We start from the raw sequence: 16347 nt of genomic DNA, 5'->3' as shown, positions 1-16347 counted from the left end.
TCTTTTGCCATTCTCCACGACATAGCGTTTTGTGATTTTAGTTCTTGACGATTTTTATGTTGGACTTTTCGCTTGCTATAGAACTTCTTTATGCTTGTACTTACTCTTTGGACTTCTAGAGACATTATGTGATTAAAGACTTTCTTCGTTCCTGGAAATTGAACTCTCTTTTTTGACCCACGCTGTATCTGCACATGAGTTATGACCCTATTGAGAACTCTTTCAGCCTGACAGCGCTGAGGCCAGGTTTTTCCCCCCAGACGCTGCATCACAATGCCACGGTTTATGAGCTTGTAGACATTTAACACAAATCTTGTATGAGGGTCCAATGGCACCAAATATTTTCAGATGGGTGCCCGTGGCCCAAAAGGTTTGAGAACCACTGCTCTAAACTAGTTGTCTTGTGTTCTCTAGAACGGCCATCATGTCTAAGGCCACGGTCAAGAAGCTGCACTGGCGCTCCAAGGTACTCTGTCATAGTATAACACAAAAATAATCACATAATAGAATTGGATGCATATTCAGTCACATCCTGTGTTTATTTCTTTCATTCCTTTCTTCCTTCTTTCCTTCCCTGCCTTCTCTCCTTTCCTTGTTTTCCTTCCCTTTCCCTCTCCCTCTCTCAGGTGCAAGAGAGCTTTGTGCCATTGGGCGGAGCGTCGGGGGAGCTGGGCTTGGCTGTGGGCGGCGGGGCGGATTACGGAGAGTTCCCTTTCGTCACGGCTGCCCCGGGGGGTGGAGCTACAGTTGGTGATGTCATCCTAGAGATTGGCGGGACGCCTGTGCTGGGCATGACTCTCGGCGATGTCAGAGGGGTCCTTAACTCCTGTCCTCATCCAATTAGAATAAAGACCGTCTCACCAGGTGAGTCTACAAGAGATGGGGTGTAGTCACACTCTTAGGGCTGTATTTTGCGTGTCTTAACCCATTCTGACCTGAGATCAGATTCTAAAAATGTCTATTACATCCTGACAGTTTCATTATTAACCCATTCTGACCTGAGATCAGATTCTAAAAGTCTTCGATTTTTCAAAAATAGCAGACCTACAAGCTCGTATCGCGCCACTCGGTGGCGCGATATGAGCTTGTAGATCTGCTATTTTTCAATAGTTAAAGCATAACATGATGCCAACACCAAAATGGGTGCCCGGTCAGAATGGGTTAAGTACCAGGTCTTATTCCCTAACTTGAGTAAACTAAAGACCTGGAGGCGTGATCAATGCCATTTGGCTATTCTGAGTGGCCAAAGAGCATTGATCACGCCTCCAGGTCTTCAGTTTACTCAAGTTAGGGAATAAGACCTGGTACTTAAGACACGCAAGATACAGCCCTTAGTGCGGTACGAGGTGTACTTTCGTAGGATTTCTTTGCTGAAAACCTTTTTTGAGTTTTGGCTTTTATAGGGACCAAACTGTCAGAAAATGATGGGGTTCAAATTTTCACGACCCCCATCCCTTTATAGTATGCCAGACAATTAATGTCTGATTTTCATAATATTAGTGTTGTTTTGTAGGTTTTCAAATATTCTAAGTTTATTTCTTACACTTTTAAAGTAGCCAGAATAATCTTTTCTGACTTTTGGTTGGGGTCTTTCTTCACCCGGGACCCCCGGACTCATCTAAGTACTCATTACATTCCTCGCTCTGCTCCTGTTAGTCTACTTGCCAGCCCATTGTGAACCCGGACATTTTGAGTACCCTATAAGTTTGTATGTTATAAATGTTGAGTATGGGTCCCCAGCATTTAGAAACTGCCGGATGCTAACTTGCATATGTTGGGCAATTTTCATAATTAGCATAATAAGCTGGTGTACCATTAACATCCAATATAAGGCAACATTTTCAAAAACTCTTTATGCTTTTAGTAGCATGTGACGGGTCAAACTAGGGGGTTTTCATGATTCTGAATCCATTGCAAGCATAAGTTTTGCATGAAAAACACTCATTCGGTTAAAAACTGGCTATGGCCAGATTTAGCCCAAGGAGTGATTTTTGTGCAAAACGAAGCTGGGGACCCATACTCAACATTTCTAACATAAAAACGTAGGGTACTCACGTCTGGGTTCACATTCTGGCAAGTAAACTATGTTCCAGAACAATGTCAAATTAGATCATAATTGAAGCATAAAAGTTTTTTGTAGCTGGGCTCTGATAACAAAATTGAGAAGTGCTAATACCAGGGGTCTTCCACAGGTGGTCCGGGACTATTTTTGATTCATATTAGAAATGTTGTGTATGTTTTTATGTGTCTTGTTGGTGTATGTATTGTACTTTGACGGTTTATTAGTATTCTCAGTATTATTTATAACATTTTGTGTTACACAGTTATATAGCGTTGTAGTCGAGTCCACCTAAAGCGAGTCCAATTAAAAACCAAGTCCGAGGGGGTGTGGGGGTGGGGGGAGGATCGAGACCGAGTGTACTCCAAAAATGTACATAAGTACAGTACTTGTTTGCTATGTCCGCCACTGCAAGCTTGAATAATTTGACCAGTCTGATAATTATCATCGGTCACTTGAAATACCTATCACAGTCTGTTACAGTCACAGTAAGGGTTCGGATAAATCTTATGACCACTCAGGTAGAACACAGGATCACACTTTTTGATTGCCTGCTCCTGCAGATGAAACATGGAGTCTGCTCCACACCATCACAGTGTCCATCATTAGTCATCTCCTGAACCCTGCTAGTTCCCTCTGTCTTAGTGAAGGTGTAAGAGCAGGAAATTGTTCACGCTAACCTGCCGAGAGCAGACGTCGACAGAAAGAAAGAAACGCCATGCTTTCTCAAGAAGTGTGAACTTCTGCAGGTGGGAATGTTCACAGGTTTCTCAATTAATTTGAACAATGTATGTGACTGACAGGCTCCTGAGGTGACTTTATCTTGGACACAATATAGTTTTCAATAGTGGTTTTCAACCCTTTTCATATCAAGGTCCATTATTTATTCGGCATTTGAGCCACGGGCCACCATTTGAAGACATTTAGCCCCTCAGACCCAAAACTAAAGAATGGATAAGATTTTGTCCAAAATGTTGTTGTTTCTGAGTTGATTTAAGGAATCAACTCAGAATGTTTTAAAACATACAAAACAATTCTAATATTATGAAAATCGGATATTAACTGGCTGGCATACTGTTCTGGGAGGTCCCAAATAGATGACCCCCCCCCCTCCGGTCCGGAAATTTGAACCCCATCATTTTCTCATAGTTTGGACTCTATAGAACCAAGATCTGCAAAAAACGGGAGCTGTTTTTTTGAAGCCTCGTACCACACTATCTAGGAACTACTCAGTCCCGGGTACCATTGAACTGCTCAGCATGAAACTATGCATGCATTCTCCTTTGGAGGCCAAGTAAAATTTCTCACATCGGCATGTTACATGGCCACCAAGAGGCCGATTTATGCGAAACCCATTACTCCTACAGATTTTGTCCAAACATCATGCACATCGGTACACTCTATACTAGTCATGTGATAGTTTTGCACAAAATGCCACACATCATGAAGGCAGCACCCGATTGTTGGGAAACTTTGCATGCACATTCCCAACACAAGGAAGAACAACACTTCATGTTTTGGCCCATAACTCTTGAACCGTAGGCCGTCAAATCGACATTGTGCCATAGTGTGTTTTCTTCGAAACACACTTTTTGCTACTACTTGTTGTGCGCATGCTCGTTTTGTGCACACGCCCGCCACTCACCAGACCTGGAATTCAGTTTAGCTTTTTTTTTTTATGCTTTCGTTGTCGCGCCCCTCTTGAGCTGACCTGTAGCAGACCTTTCGTTGATCCAGGCAACAACGTGTGCGTTCCTCGCTCCCCGTTTGCAAGGCCCTTAACCCATTCTGACCTGAGATCAGATTCTAAAAATGTCTTCTACATCCTGACCGTTTTCATTCTGACCTGAGATCAGATTAAAAAAATGTCTTCTATGTCAGTCGCTCTTCGGTTTTTCAAAAATAGCAGACCTATACAAGCTCGTAGCGTGCCACTCGGTGGCGCGCTACGAGCCAACACGGCCTGGTGGAGACTTGTGTTCCGAGGAGCACACTTTTCTAGTTCATATACTCGCATGGCAGTTTACCAAACCGAAAAACGATAATATTTAAATTCCCCATGAATAACAAAGAGGGTAAATCTACACGTGAATAACCTAAAACAATAACGATTTAATCAGCTTCTTAGGGTAAAGTATGGACGATATATGACAAAGCTGTGAATAGACGACAATGACATAGATCGTCCTTGGGGATTCTGACAGGACTTCTGTCATTTCCCAGGGTGGCCATTTGGTGATAACCGAGTCTCGTTATCAAACATCAAAACCGTGCGCGCGTGCGTGTGTGCCCCGGATATATAGCTGTTGTTGGTTCTGTATGAAACGGTTTAACCCATTCTGGGCGGGAACCCCTTTTGGTGTTTTAACTAAGCATTATGTTATACTTTAGCTATTGAAAAATAGCAGATCTACGAGCTTGTAGGTCTGCTATTTTTGAAAAATCGTGAAAATGCGCCACAAATCTTTGAATATTATATTCTTTCAGAAGACTTATTTTTGTATTATTTTTTCGACGTCAGGCCTAAACGGTTTAATACCTTCTCTCTCTCTCCCTGTCTCTCTGTATGTGTCTCTCTGTAGGTCTCTCTCTGTGTAAAGACCTCAGGTTATTCCTCAGTAAATGTTTCACTCCATCCTCCATGGACAGTCAACTCCAGCAGCTCATCAGAGAGAACCTGTACCTGAGGGCTGTGCCTTGTACGTATACACATGCACGCACACACACTGTACACATGTGGCACAAACACACAGACACACACGCACACTTACACGCACGCACGCACACATTTATACACGGGCTTGTGTTGTGATGTCCATGACGTCCGATGATGACTTACTTGTGCATCTTCTGATGACCGTGTAGAATCTGATCCTGGATGCAAAGCGGCGGCCTGGACATGTAAAAGCAGGGGCGTGGGCTTAGTTTTATAGGCATGCCTCTTTGCATACTTTGCTATGCAGTAATACGTGCACCGGTTCTCCATATATACACGCCACACCCTGGCCTGTAAGAAGGGAGCGCATGGAAAGCCTACGGGGTTCTGAGATGGTGGCTGTACATGGCTGTTGTAGAGACCTGCAGTTAAAGATATTGACCAGGTGTCGGGGCCAGTACAGTACACGGCTATGTCTGACTCCAGTCTGTATAACAAAAAAAGCAAGGTTGTTCATGCTGTCATAATATGTCTACAAAAGCTATATGAGCAACACAGTTTGCTATTTCACTGTATTTTTCCCGAAGCTGTTGTGCCACAAGATCACGTCAAACATCTCTCTGTCCTTTCTAAAACCACACGCTGCCTTCTTCCCTCCTTGAGGATTTCAGCTGCGACCTGTATCAGATCCGTCAGGTTATTACGTTTGGCTGGATGTCTAGATCTTTCAGGGTAGGCTGTTCAAGTGTTCAGGGAGCTCCTACAGTACAGCCGTTAGTTGGCAGGGTGTACGCCGGGAACCCCTTTTGGTGTTTTAAGCATTATGTTATGCTTTAGCTATTGGAAAATAGCAGATCTACAAGCTCATAGCACGCCACCGAGTGGCGCGGTACGAGCTTGTAGGTCTGATATTTTTGAAAATACATATTCATTCAGGGTGAACTCAAACCTGTGCTTCTGGGGAGGTCCCTGGAACAACATTTTTTCAGATGGGGTCGGCGGCCAATTACATATATTTTTGGGGGTCCTTGACATGAAACCTTTTGAACACAACTGACACAGAAACATAGGTTTTTCACAGAACTGTCAGGATTCAGAAGACATTTGTAGAATCGATGGTAGGTCTAAATGCGTTAAAGTGCTATCATTTAGTGCTCCACTGTCAGAGCCAGGTCCACGGTGACAATATTGTTACAATAAGCAGATCTAGTGGCAGAGAGCCGTTCCCGGGGGCCGTACTGTACATGTGTTATGCATCGTAGAAACCCTGCATGCGCTTCTAACTTTCTATCTGCATGAGACTGGATTCTTCTGGCCTTTCAGAATCCCTCCACCCTTTCGAGTTTCTATGGCCTCAGAGCGGAGGTCTTCAGGTGTTGCTAAGGGTGGGGGTGGCTCTGTGTGCCTGCAGGGCAGTGTCTTATGGCAGCGTCTTATGAGAGGAGGAGCGCTTTGGATAACATGTCCATGTAGCATCTATCTAAAATCAACTTTCTTAACCATTAAAAATTACTATTTTCGGAATAGAGATGCTCTTTGTATATTCTTAGCAATGTCTGATCGGGGATGGAAGCCTGAAAGAGTTGACTAAATGCTTTAGAAGGCAGGTGAGAAAACAACAACATCTGAATCATGGCACTTATTTGTAGACTTATGCCACAACTTATTTTCAAAAAAGGAAATATAAATTGTGAGTATCAACATTATGAACAATGCAACTTTAAAGACGATGTCACTGACCTGTGTCCTGTAGGTACAACCAGACAGCCGCGAGAGGGGGAGATCTCAGGAGTCGACTACAACTTTGTCTCCATTGAGGAGTTCTTCTCTTTGGAGGAGTCAGGAGCGCTGCTGGAGAGTGGCAAGTTCAAAGGTAAGAAACAAAAGCACACAAACCATTACCTTGTATCATTCTTTATCACTCAGACCCACTTATAGGCAATTCACACTGAGACGGACTGAATCCGTTTTATTGGAACCGAATACGGTTGCCTCGTCCCCGATGGCCATGATTCACATTGCCCGAGATTCAACAGCGCACCCGGGTACACTTGCATAACACACTTTAATCCTCCATGGCGGTGTGCTTGATGGCTGGCACGCACGGACACTGACCATCAACTCTGCGACATTGTCTCAAATGAATCCAGACACACATTGCATTGCCTCTTTGGCTCTTTGCCGTTATACTACTTCACTGTCAGCCTGCCTGCTATTCACTGTGTCAGTCAGTTCTGTGCACCAGTGTCATGTTTGATATTAGTTTGCTATGGATTCTACTTTAGCATTATTATTATTTTGGAAACTATGCCAAGCAAAGCCCCAGAGCCACGTGTAGTCCGCAGAATAAGATCAGCGCGTACTGCGATGCTGCGCGTATAAGCAGATTCAACAGGAGACGGGGCGGCGTTGAGAAATGAGCTGGTGTTACGCGTCGTGCAGTGGCTGCGTTTTTTTTTGTTGACGCTTGGCTCGTCGACTAGAGATTATATCACGTTCTTAAAAAAAACCAGTCCATGTCCAGTACGCATGCATTCACATTGGAACGATCCGTATCTGAATACACTTCAACGGTCCAGAGACCCCCCCCCATGCGGTCCCGGGGACGGTTGGGCGATCCACTCCTGGGAACGGTACGCATCATTCACACTACCACAACATCTGCCAAGTGGTCCCGAGTGCGCACCCGGGACCATAGTGTGAATCGCCCCTGAGAGTACGCATGTGAGAGCATCAACATGACTAATGTAGCTCAATTGGGAATATCAAAACAATGACCTTTGTAATAGAACACGGGGAGTATCCACCTACACAAGGAACCTGGCAGAGTCTACCACGACCATCAGCCGGAAGTGAACGTCTGAACAGCTAGTGGGAATACCACTGAATGTTGGACAAAACACAGATAGATGTATTTACATACTATCATTGTAACATTCTACATCTCCTGAGGACGTGCACATTATTTAGAGTTTTAGACCATTGTGAGGTATCGTGACAAACCATGGTTCACCATGTTGTGTATATTCTGCCTTAATGTCGAGCTTGGGTTTTGGCGTACACCCACGTCAACGTGGCATTTATCAAGTGATCCTATAGTATACAGCCTTTGCGTAAATTTGGTCGGAGCTTTGATGAATGTCACGACTGAAACCGACTGTCATTTTTAAATAACACGACCTAACCTTAACCCATTTTGGGCGGGAACCCCTTTTGTTGTTTTAAACATTATGTTATAATTTAGCTATTGTAAAATAGCAGATCTACAAGCTCATAGTGCGCCACCGAGTGGCGCTACGAGCTTGTAGGTCTGCTATTTTTGAAAAATAGTGAAAAAAATGTGCATGGTGCAACATTTTGAATATATATTCTTTCAGGGCGAATGTTTTTAACTCAAATCTTTGCTTCTGAGGGGTTCCTGGAACAACATATTTTCAGATAGGGGTCGGTGGCCAATTACATATGTTTTTGCGATCCTTGACATTAAATATTGAGCACCACTGACAAACATAGGTATTTCAGAAAACTGTCAGAATTTAGAAGACATTTTTTAAATTTCGACGTCCGGAATAAATGGGTTAAATATTCTCGAAACGCCCCGATTTTACGACATGAACAACTGGAATATACAACCAAACAAACGCGTGGAAAACCAATAAGAAAAGAGTTCTCGCCTCGTCATGTCCGCGCACACACGCACCTGTTTGCAAAGTGTGCGTTCATTTATTTTGGCACACTGGAAAGAATCAGCAGTGTTTGCCAGTAGGACTATTCCTTTGTCAAATATTTGTATACTATGTGCAGTGACTATGTGCGGCTCTCGCGGCTCTCGCGGCTCTCTCTCCTGCTGTGCGGTCGTTGCTGCTGCCGCTCCGCTCTCTGCCTCGCTGCTTACCTGCTGTGCTGCTCATGAACTTGTTTTGCCTCCCCAGAATCCACCTGCAGGCTCCGTTTCTAGATCCCCCTGGGGGTCTTAATTCATTCCCTGTAGAGATTAATTATATTCGGCTTATATCACATCTAAAATGTATATTCTTATTCTGCACGGAATGAATGGGGACTGAGCCCCGACGACAATCTGTGCGTCATATACTGTATCTATGCTCATATTATGCTTAATGAAAATCGATTCTAAATTAATTCTAAGAGTTGAAATATGTTTAGATGCCTGTCAGCTGGTCAGACAATTCTGCTCCGCTTGTCTGACAGAAAAAGGGTGCGGACTAAAGCTCCCGAACAGACGTTCGGGAGCTTTGGCGTGGCGTACGTCAATGTCCAATTTGTGGGTGTAAATCACGTTGATAAATGAGGCCTGTAAATCTAGGAATAGATACAAGCAGAAGAGCTTGACCCCATGTCAATATCAGCACAGATGCCCACCAGGGCTGTGTCCTCTCACCCCTACAGAACCACATTTTGTATGTATGCCCCACATAGTGGCACTCAAGCGGGTTCTGGGTTCTGGGAGTGGTTGCACCACTCAAAAATCAACATGACTGATTTTGACTGGACTTTGTTTGTGTCCAATCTCTAGGGAACTACTATGGTACACCCCGGCCTGTCCACATCGGACCAGAGAGTCCACCAATCACCTACCAGGAACACAGAAACCTACTGAGGAACTTCCGAACACGCAGCAAGTCACTGAGCAACCTGGAGAAAGCTGTGGAGGAAGGAGAGAACAGTGAGGAAGACAGTGGACTGTCTGGTAACACGCTCACGCACGCACGCACGCACGCACGCACGCACGCACGCACGCACGCACGCACGCACGCACGCACGCACGCACGCACGCACGCACGCACGCACGCACGCACGCACGCACGCACGCACACACACACACCCACACAGTTTCCTACTGTTGGGCAGCTCTACGTAATCAAGTAGAGGTATACACTATTGTCTATACTATAGTGACTTGCTCAAGGCTACTTTAATAGTTTAACATCACCTCTGAGAAACATAGACAAACACACAAACGCACACATGCACGCACGGTCGCGCGCACACACACACACACACACACACACACACACACACATAATTGCATAATTATACTGTACCACTTGCTATTGTAGATTTCAAGAGACGGCACCGGATTTCTCCTACCATCCACTTGCATTGAGTTGCTCACCCGGTTCATGAGGCGTTTTCACCCCTTCCTCCGGGTTGGAACAGAGTGCATTCTGGGTTGGTTTTGGGCCATACGTGAACATGCCGGGCTGAAAACATGAACGAGCGTGTGCGTGCGTGCGTGCGTGCGTGCGTGCGTGCGAGTCATGAACGAGCACCGCCGCTGTCGAGTATTGGCGCGCGGCGTGTTCATGTATGGTCCAATGCCGCTCAAGCTGCAGTACCTACTTTCGGCCAACATGTCCATTCCTCAATGTTTTTTTCTCGGTTGGCCGGGGCTTGTAGATTTCACTAATACCGCTCTGTTGATTGACAGCAGGGTCTGTTGGAGTCATCAGTGCCCCGCCCACCGGCCTGCCTCTCAGCCAATCATGGGAGTCGTCCAGAGTAGGCAGCGGGGGCGCAGAGAACGGAGCGGGGAGCGTCTCGACAAGCAGAGGAGGAGAGAGGGAGCGGGGGGGAGGACCCCTGCCCCAGAACTGGGAGCTGGCGTTCAGCGAGTCAGGAGAGCCTTACTACATAGAGTGAGTTCAACTACGCCAGGGTTCCCCAATTAATTAAAGGGCCATATTTTGACTAGCGTGCCAGGCTGGGGGCCGAGTCCGCACGCGCAAGGTCAAGGTCTTGCCCTGAAATTTCATTTTCAGGGCAAGACGCCATTTATAAAGGATGCCCAGTTTGACATGCATAGGCTACTGACCCCCATGTAATGCCATTTATATCTGGGACTGGGACCCCTCAAAATATATATATATTTTTTTGAAATTCTTCCAGGGGCCACAAGGGGGGCGGGCCGCAAATGGCCCGCAGGCCGCCTATTGGGGAACCCTGAACTACGCTATCGAGTTGTACTCAGTTCAACCACACCATGTAGACGGTGTAGTTGAGCTTCAATCATTATGATGTCGTTTAGTGGAGTTTAACTGGTCGAGTCAAACTTGGTTCCACCAAATTCAACAAGACAAATGCTGTTTAATTGCAATATATGTGAAATCTCAACTGAATTTTGGTTTACAGTAATTTTACAGTAATCAGTGTTTTCCGATAATGTTGATAATAACGTTTGTCTTTCAGTCATATCTCAAAGACGACCAGCTGGTCGGACCCCCGAACCCAGAGCAGAGAGACAGTATCTACTAATGAATGTAAGTCTGTCTGTCTGTCTGTCTGTCTGTCTTAAGGCCTCTTCCATTCACAATCTACTGTCCTCTAGTGCTCTCTTGTACTTCCATCTACTGTATAGTAATAGATTCTCCTCTCTCTCTCTCTCTCTCTCCTTCCTCCCTGCTAGTACCAGCATTCTCAGAGCAGCCCAGTCAGTTGCTGGGGTATTCCGTCCACACTCGTCTGTCTAAAGGTCCCCGAGGTTTTGGTTTTAACATCGTAGGAGGAAGTCGGCCCAGAGAGTTCCTTCAAGTGTATAGTGTCACGCCTGGAGGTCCGCCTGTTTTAAATACAGGTAACGGTTACTAAACACTGTACTACAAGTAACACTGCTAATAATATCAGAAATATCAACAATAACAAGACAACCTAGAGGTGTGCACTGTGCATAGTTGAGCTACAATACCCAAATAAATTCACATAATACATATACATTATACTGTATAGCAGGGGTCGGCAAGTAAGTTTGACCATGAACCAATTGTTTTCTATGCCATTACCCGAACCAATTTAGGAACTATAACAAAAAAAGAATACCTACAGTATAACTTCTATAAAAGTTACAAAATAAAGGTGTGTGGTATAAATACTGATAGACTGTAGTCAAAATGTTACAGGTGCAGATTAGAAATGCATCGTGATTTACAGGTTCCCTCCTTGAATGTGGCACTTCATCAAAGAGTTCAAAAAGAACATTTTATCATGGAGACAATCATACTCCCCCTTTTTACCAAGAGCTCTTTCATGGTTCAAGGTCTCTTGAACAGATATTATGAACTGGGAAACACAGTTTTGGTTTGTTTTTTTAAACATGACAAAAGCTTTTCATCCAAGAGTCCAAAGAGGAAAGTTGATTGAGGAAAGATAACTATATGCTCACCCTAACCCGCTTTCATGAATGTAAAGCTATTCATGTCCATTCCTTACACATTGTGACCTTGTAGAGCCAGACTCCATTGTATGAAACCCAGGACAGTAAGTGCATGCAGCATTACGATGGCACTGAAACAAACTAGACAATTGATGTATTATATGATTTATCGTTCATACGACACGCATTCGAGCCTATATATACTATGTGTTATGACAGCGAGCGGCCCTACGTTTGGAGTTATTTAACTTCTCATTGAATAATCCATGGGGTTCAGATCGGGATAAAACCTTGCCATACTGTACATTACATCATTAGATAGTGAGTATGTCATACTGCAGCAGATGACTACATCTACTGTAGCCCTTTCATTTACTGGCTGTAGATGATTCATGAATTAACCTTCTCTTTCCCCTCTCTCTCTCTCTCATCTCCAGCTGACATCCTGGTGTATTTAAACGACAGCTGTGTGTTGGGCCATTCTCATAAGGAGGTGGTAGAGCTGTTGAAGTCAGTCCCTCAGGGACAGAGTGTGGACGTGGTACTGAGGAGAGGCTACCCCATGCTGTACAACCCCGATGGATGTCCCAAACAGACCATGGACACAGTGAGTACACACACACACACACACACACACACACACACACACACACACACACACACACACACACACGAGAGCACAAATACATATGCACACGCTAATTTGTCACGTACGCGTACATACCCATAAGACCTACAGAGAATATTAGTTAGAATACATTGACAGCTCACGGTTGGAACAAGTGACTCCCTTTTTAACTCATGTAATGGCAATTATGAAGATGACAATTACTAAACTGTCTTGACTACATTCACATGAATCATCCCAGCTCCCTTTTGTTACCTCACAGTATACTGGGAAGCAAGGCTTCCTTCCACCTGTTGGTTGTCTGTCAGATGACCTATTCTTACATAAGACCCATGTTTGACCCTCCACAGGGGGTTGTGAGTAAACAGATTAGTTGCTTATTAGTACGTCAATTGAAGTAAGGTCAGATTTCTGTAGCACACAAGGACTAAACAGTCCCATATTTTCCGCTGCAGCCTTAAAGCTCACCTCTACAGACTCTACCTCACCCCCTAGGGCTTTCACAAACTGGCTTCTTCGTCGATTTATTGACAACCCCTAATTGGACTGCTTGTTAGCAGAAAGAACAAGGCAACAGGCAGCCACTCATCCTTTAAACTGACGTTTGACTATGCAGCCAATAAGATATGTACAGTAAAGGTGTTTGCACATACTGTCACGCAAAACATCCTTGCACACTGAGTGCGATGCGTATATCTATATTAACAAGAGAGAAGTTGTCACGTGGCATGTGCGCACTAGCCAATGAAAAGATGTGCGCATGAAAAACTGTTCGCAACACGCCAGGTCTATGCAAGTGAGCACAAATGACATGTGAGAAAATTCATTCACAAGCCCACAAATGCCATTCAACACACACTACGACTCGCTTACAATTCGCGAACCTGGCAACTACTACTCCGTCTTTTAATTGGCTACTAGCTCTGCCTGTCAGCCTCTGCTGCTCTCCGACTCTCCCTGACAGTCCTGTCCACTGTCCGGACTCCGCAGCCCGCAGGAGAAAAAAACGAGGAAGGAGAGGAACTTTCGCCTCACGATTTTGCTTATTCCTTCTAAATCTCTGTATATTAAATATCGATCTCTCAGCGAATCTCTTAGTTACATAAATATTGGTGTTTGACATATTTTGGTTTCTTCCAAACTATTACAATTACACCGTTCGAATTCGCCATTTCGCCTGCCAGCCATACTGCCGAGTACATTTGATTGCACACACACGCACGCCTGGAAGCCACGATCTCTCTCTCTCTCACGCCACGCCACGCACGCACGCACACACACACACACACACACACACACACACACAGGAATAGCCGTGCAGCCTATACACGGCGTCAGTGAGACAGGACGTTATAATCTTGAATTTCAGTAAATAACTGTCTTTCTCCGCACGCGCACGTGCGCACACAACAATATTCAAGTGAAATGCGTAACGACAATATTGGGCTAATATAGGCTACCAATATGTGGGTAGCCTACAGGGATTTATATATATATATATATATATATATATATATAATCATCTATACCAGGGCTGCCCACACTTTGTTTTAGCTACTTTCTAAATGACCAGCCCATATACCCACCAAATAAAACTATCATCCCATTGCTGAAAATAGTTACAAAATGTAATTGAGGAGCCTTTCATAGGCTACATACAGTGGTGTCCCGTTCGTCTGTACCAGGCTGACTTCTATAGGTTTTGAAAGGTACCTTTCATTTTTTTATTCTTTATTTACCCAGGGAAGTAGCTGAGCACAGGTGCTCATTTTTAGCAACGCCCTGCACATCGAAACACACACACACACACACACACACACACACACACACACACACACACACACACACACACGCACACACACACACACAACAAGTATTGCATTGTGTGTTTGAGCTGACAGGCCCTTTTTGATGTCAGTCAATCAAGTCATCTCAGCTCATCTCAAGCGGCAGATGCAAAAATCGTTTTTTATATTAAAATTATATATCTTTTTAGGGCCATGTCATGTGGTCTAACTGCAAAGCCTTTGTGATCTATACTGGTAGATCCTGATCTACCTTTTGGGCACCGCTTAACGTCAGATCAGCGTTTTTGTCGGCCAGCGCCAAAAATGCTCCCCGACAGCATAATCGGAGGAAATACCGGGCAGTGTGTATGAGCCATAACGTGTTGACTACACTACACTAATAAGGACACATAATAATAACTAATAATCCATTCGTTACTACATGTGGAGTCAACTCCCGCAATTTCCTTCTTCCCATAGTGTGCGGTAACGTAACGTAACTCTGGGAATTCTAGTTATTTATATTAGTAGCAATGTTTTCGCGGAACAAAATTCATTATTTTGAAAAAGTTTAATGTACAACACAGAGCCTTTAGTGGGTCCCTGCTTCACTAGAAGTTGATTGGATGCGATGTCACCGTATTTTTCTCTCTCTCCCCCCTCTCTCTGTTTCCCTCGCTCTGCATTCTTCCACTGCTTTGTGTGTGCGTGCGTGCGTGCGTGCGTGCGTGTGTTGTGTGCGCTGCTGGCTATTTTCACAACCACTTGGGCAGAAGCATGAAATTAAGCCTCCGTGTCTTTGAAGTCTGCATGTTGTTTTTCATAAAGTACTTTTTGCTCTTCAACGAGATGATCAACTTCTCAGCGCAGATCATGTTGGTATGGAAGGACACAGCACTGCTCAAAGGGTCTATGTGAAAGACAGCTTACGAAAAGCGGATAAAATCGACCCCGGTCCGAAAACCTTTTATCCGGAAGCAATATTCGGAGGGAGTTTGCAAATGTGATTAACATTACTTGAGGTAGATAATTATTTTCCGTGCTCCTGACAAATCAACAAAATAAGCATTTTTTGGGCTGAGCAGGGACTGCAATGCTCTATGGAGTGGAATATTATCTATTTATAAAATAAATACAATATTTAAGTTGTTTTTATTATTTTATTTTAGTTCTAGAGAGCAATTATAATTTTAATTAATTTTAATTAAGAGGCAAATTATTAATCACTAATCATTCATTTAATCCCGAGTTGGTGTTGGCTAGACCTCAATCTCGCGGCAACTAACGAATTAATCACTTACAATTACACTTCAAGTCATCTGATTTTTTCATCTGAAAAACATTTGCCATTCTTTTTTTTTTAAATAACTTTTTATTGAATTTTTACGTTTTCACATAGATGAATCATGAAAGGTATAAATTATAAGCACAATACAAGAAAACAGACAAGAAAACAAAAAGCACAGAAACAAGACAAAACAAACAAACAAAAAAGAAAATGGCGAGCAGCACATACCGTACACAATACAGTCAGTATTCATTAGGAAAACAAATATCTATATATAAATACAAATATATACACATATATATATATATATATATATATATATATATACAAATACCAGATAACACAACACACATGGGCATATCAAACGGCAAATTGCAAGAGTACAGCTGGGGCTCTCCAATCCAATGAATCACTTCCTTTATAAATCACAGTAGATAGATCCCTGGGCAAGTAATCTATCAGCGGCTGCCATATATTCACATTTGCCATTCTTAAAGAACAACTGAATGGCTTTCTGTCTTTCCTTCTGTCCGTCTCTCTCGTCTAGACCCCAGCGACCCCGACTGAGCCCCCCATCCCTCCCCGGACACCCCTCAACTACAGTCACACTCTGGATGCTAACGGTGACGCTACAGGTGACATTATTATCATTGTCTGCTGGTCCTGAAAACACAACACCTTCATGTCCTTTCAGAGTAGAGAATGTCTGACCTATAGCTACAGCTCGCAGCTACAGTACAATGAAATGTGAACAGAATCAT

General features: G+C 43.9%; 1 protein-coding gene across 1 annotated transcript in view; it reads left to right on the top strand.

Annotated features, from left to right (window-relative positions):
• Positions 1 to 424: 424 nt before the first annotated feature.
• Positions 425 to 16347, top strand: part of magixa (MAGI family member, X-linked a) — a gene marked incomplete at both ends in the record, with an annotated part of 33580 nt that continues 17657 nt past the window's right edge. Inside the window, 10 exons of the mRNA XM_083768877.1 lie at positions 425 to 466; positions 627 to 864; positions 4642 to 4758; positions 6469 to 6588; positions 9250 to 9423; positions 10165 to 10372; positions 10923 to 10993; positions 11140 to 11307; positions 12321 to 12490; positions 16134 to 16221. Coding sequence (XP_083625003.1) covers positions 425 to 466; positions 627 to 864; positions 4642 to 4758; positions 6469 to 6588; positions 9250 to 9423; positions 10165 to 10372; positions 10923 to 10993; positions 11140 to 11307; positions 12321 to 12490; positions 16134 to 16221 — 1396 coding nt within the window. The remainder of the gene's footprint in view (positions 467 to 626; positions 865 to 4641; positions 4759 to 6468; positions 6589 to 9249; positions 9424 to 10164; positions 10373 to 10922; positions 10994 to 11139; positions 11308 to 12320; positions 12491 to 16133; positions 16222 to 16347) is intronic.

Source organism: Protomyctophum parallelum, assembly GCF_964188405.1.
Source record: "Protomyctophum parallelum genome assembly, chromosome: 7".
NCBI lineage: Eukaryota > Metazoa > Chordata > Actinopteri > Myctophiformes > Myctophidae > Protomyctophum > Protomyctophum parallelum.
Note: the sequence above shows the minus strand (reverse complement) of the source record. Positions and strands in the feature narration are given on the sequence as shown.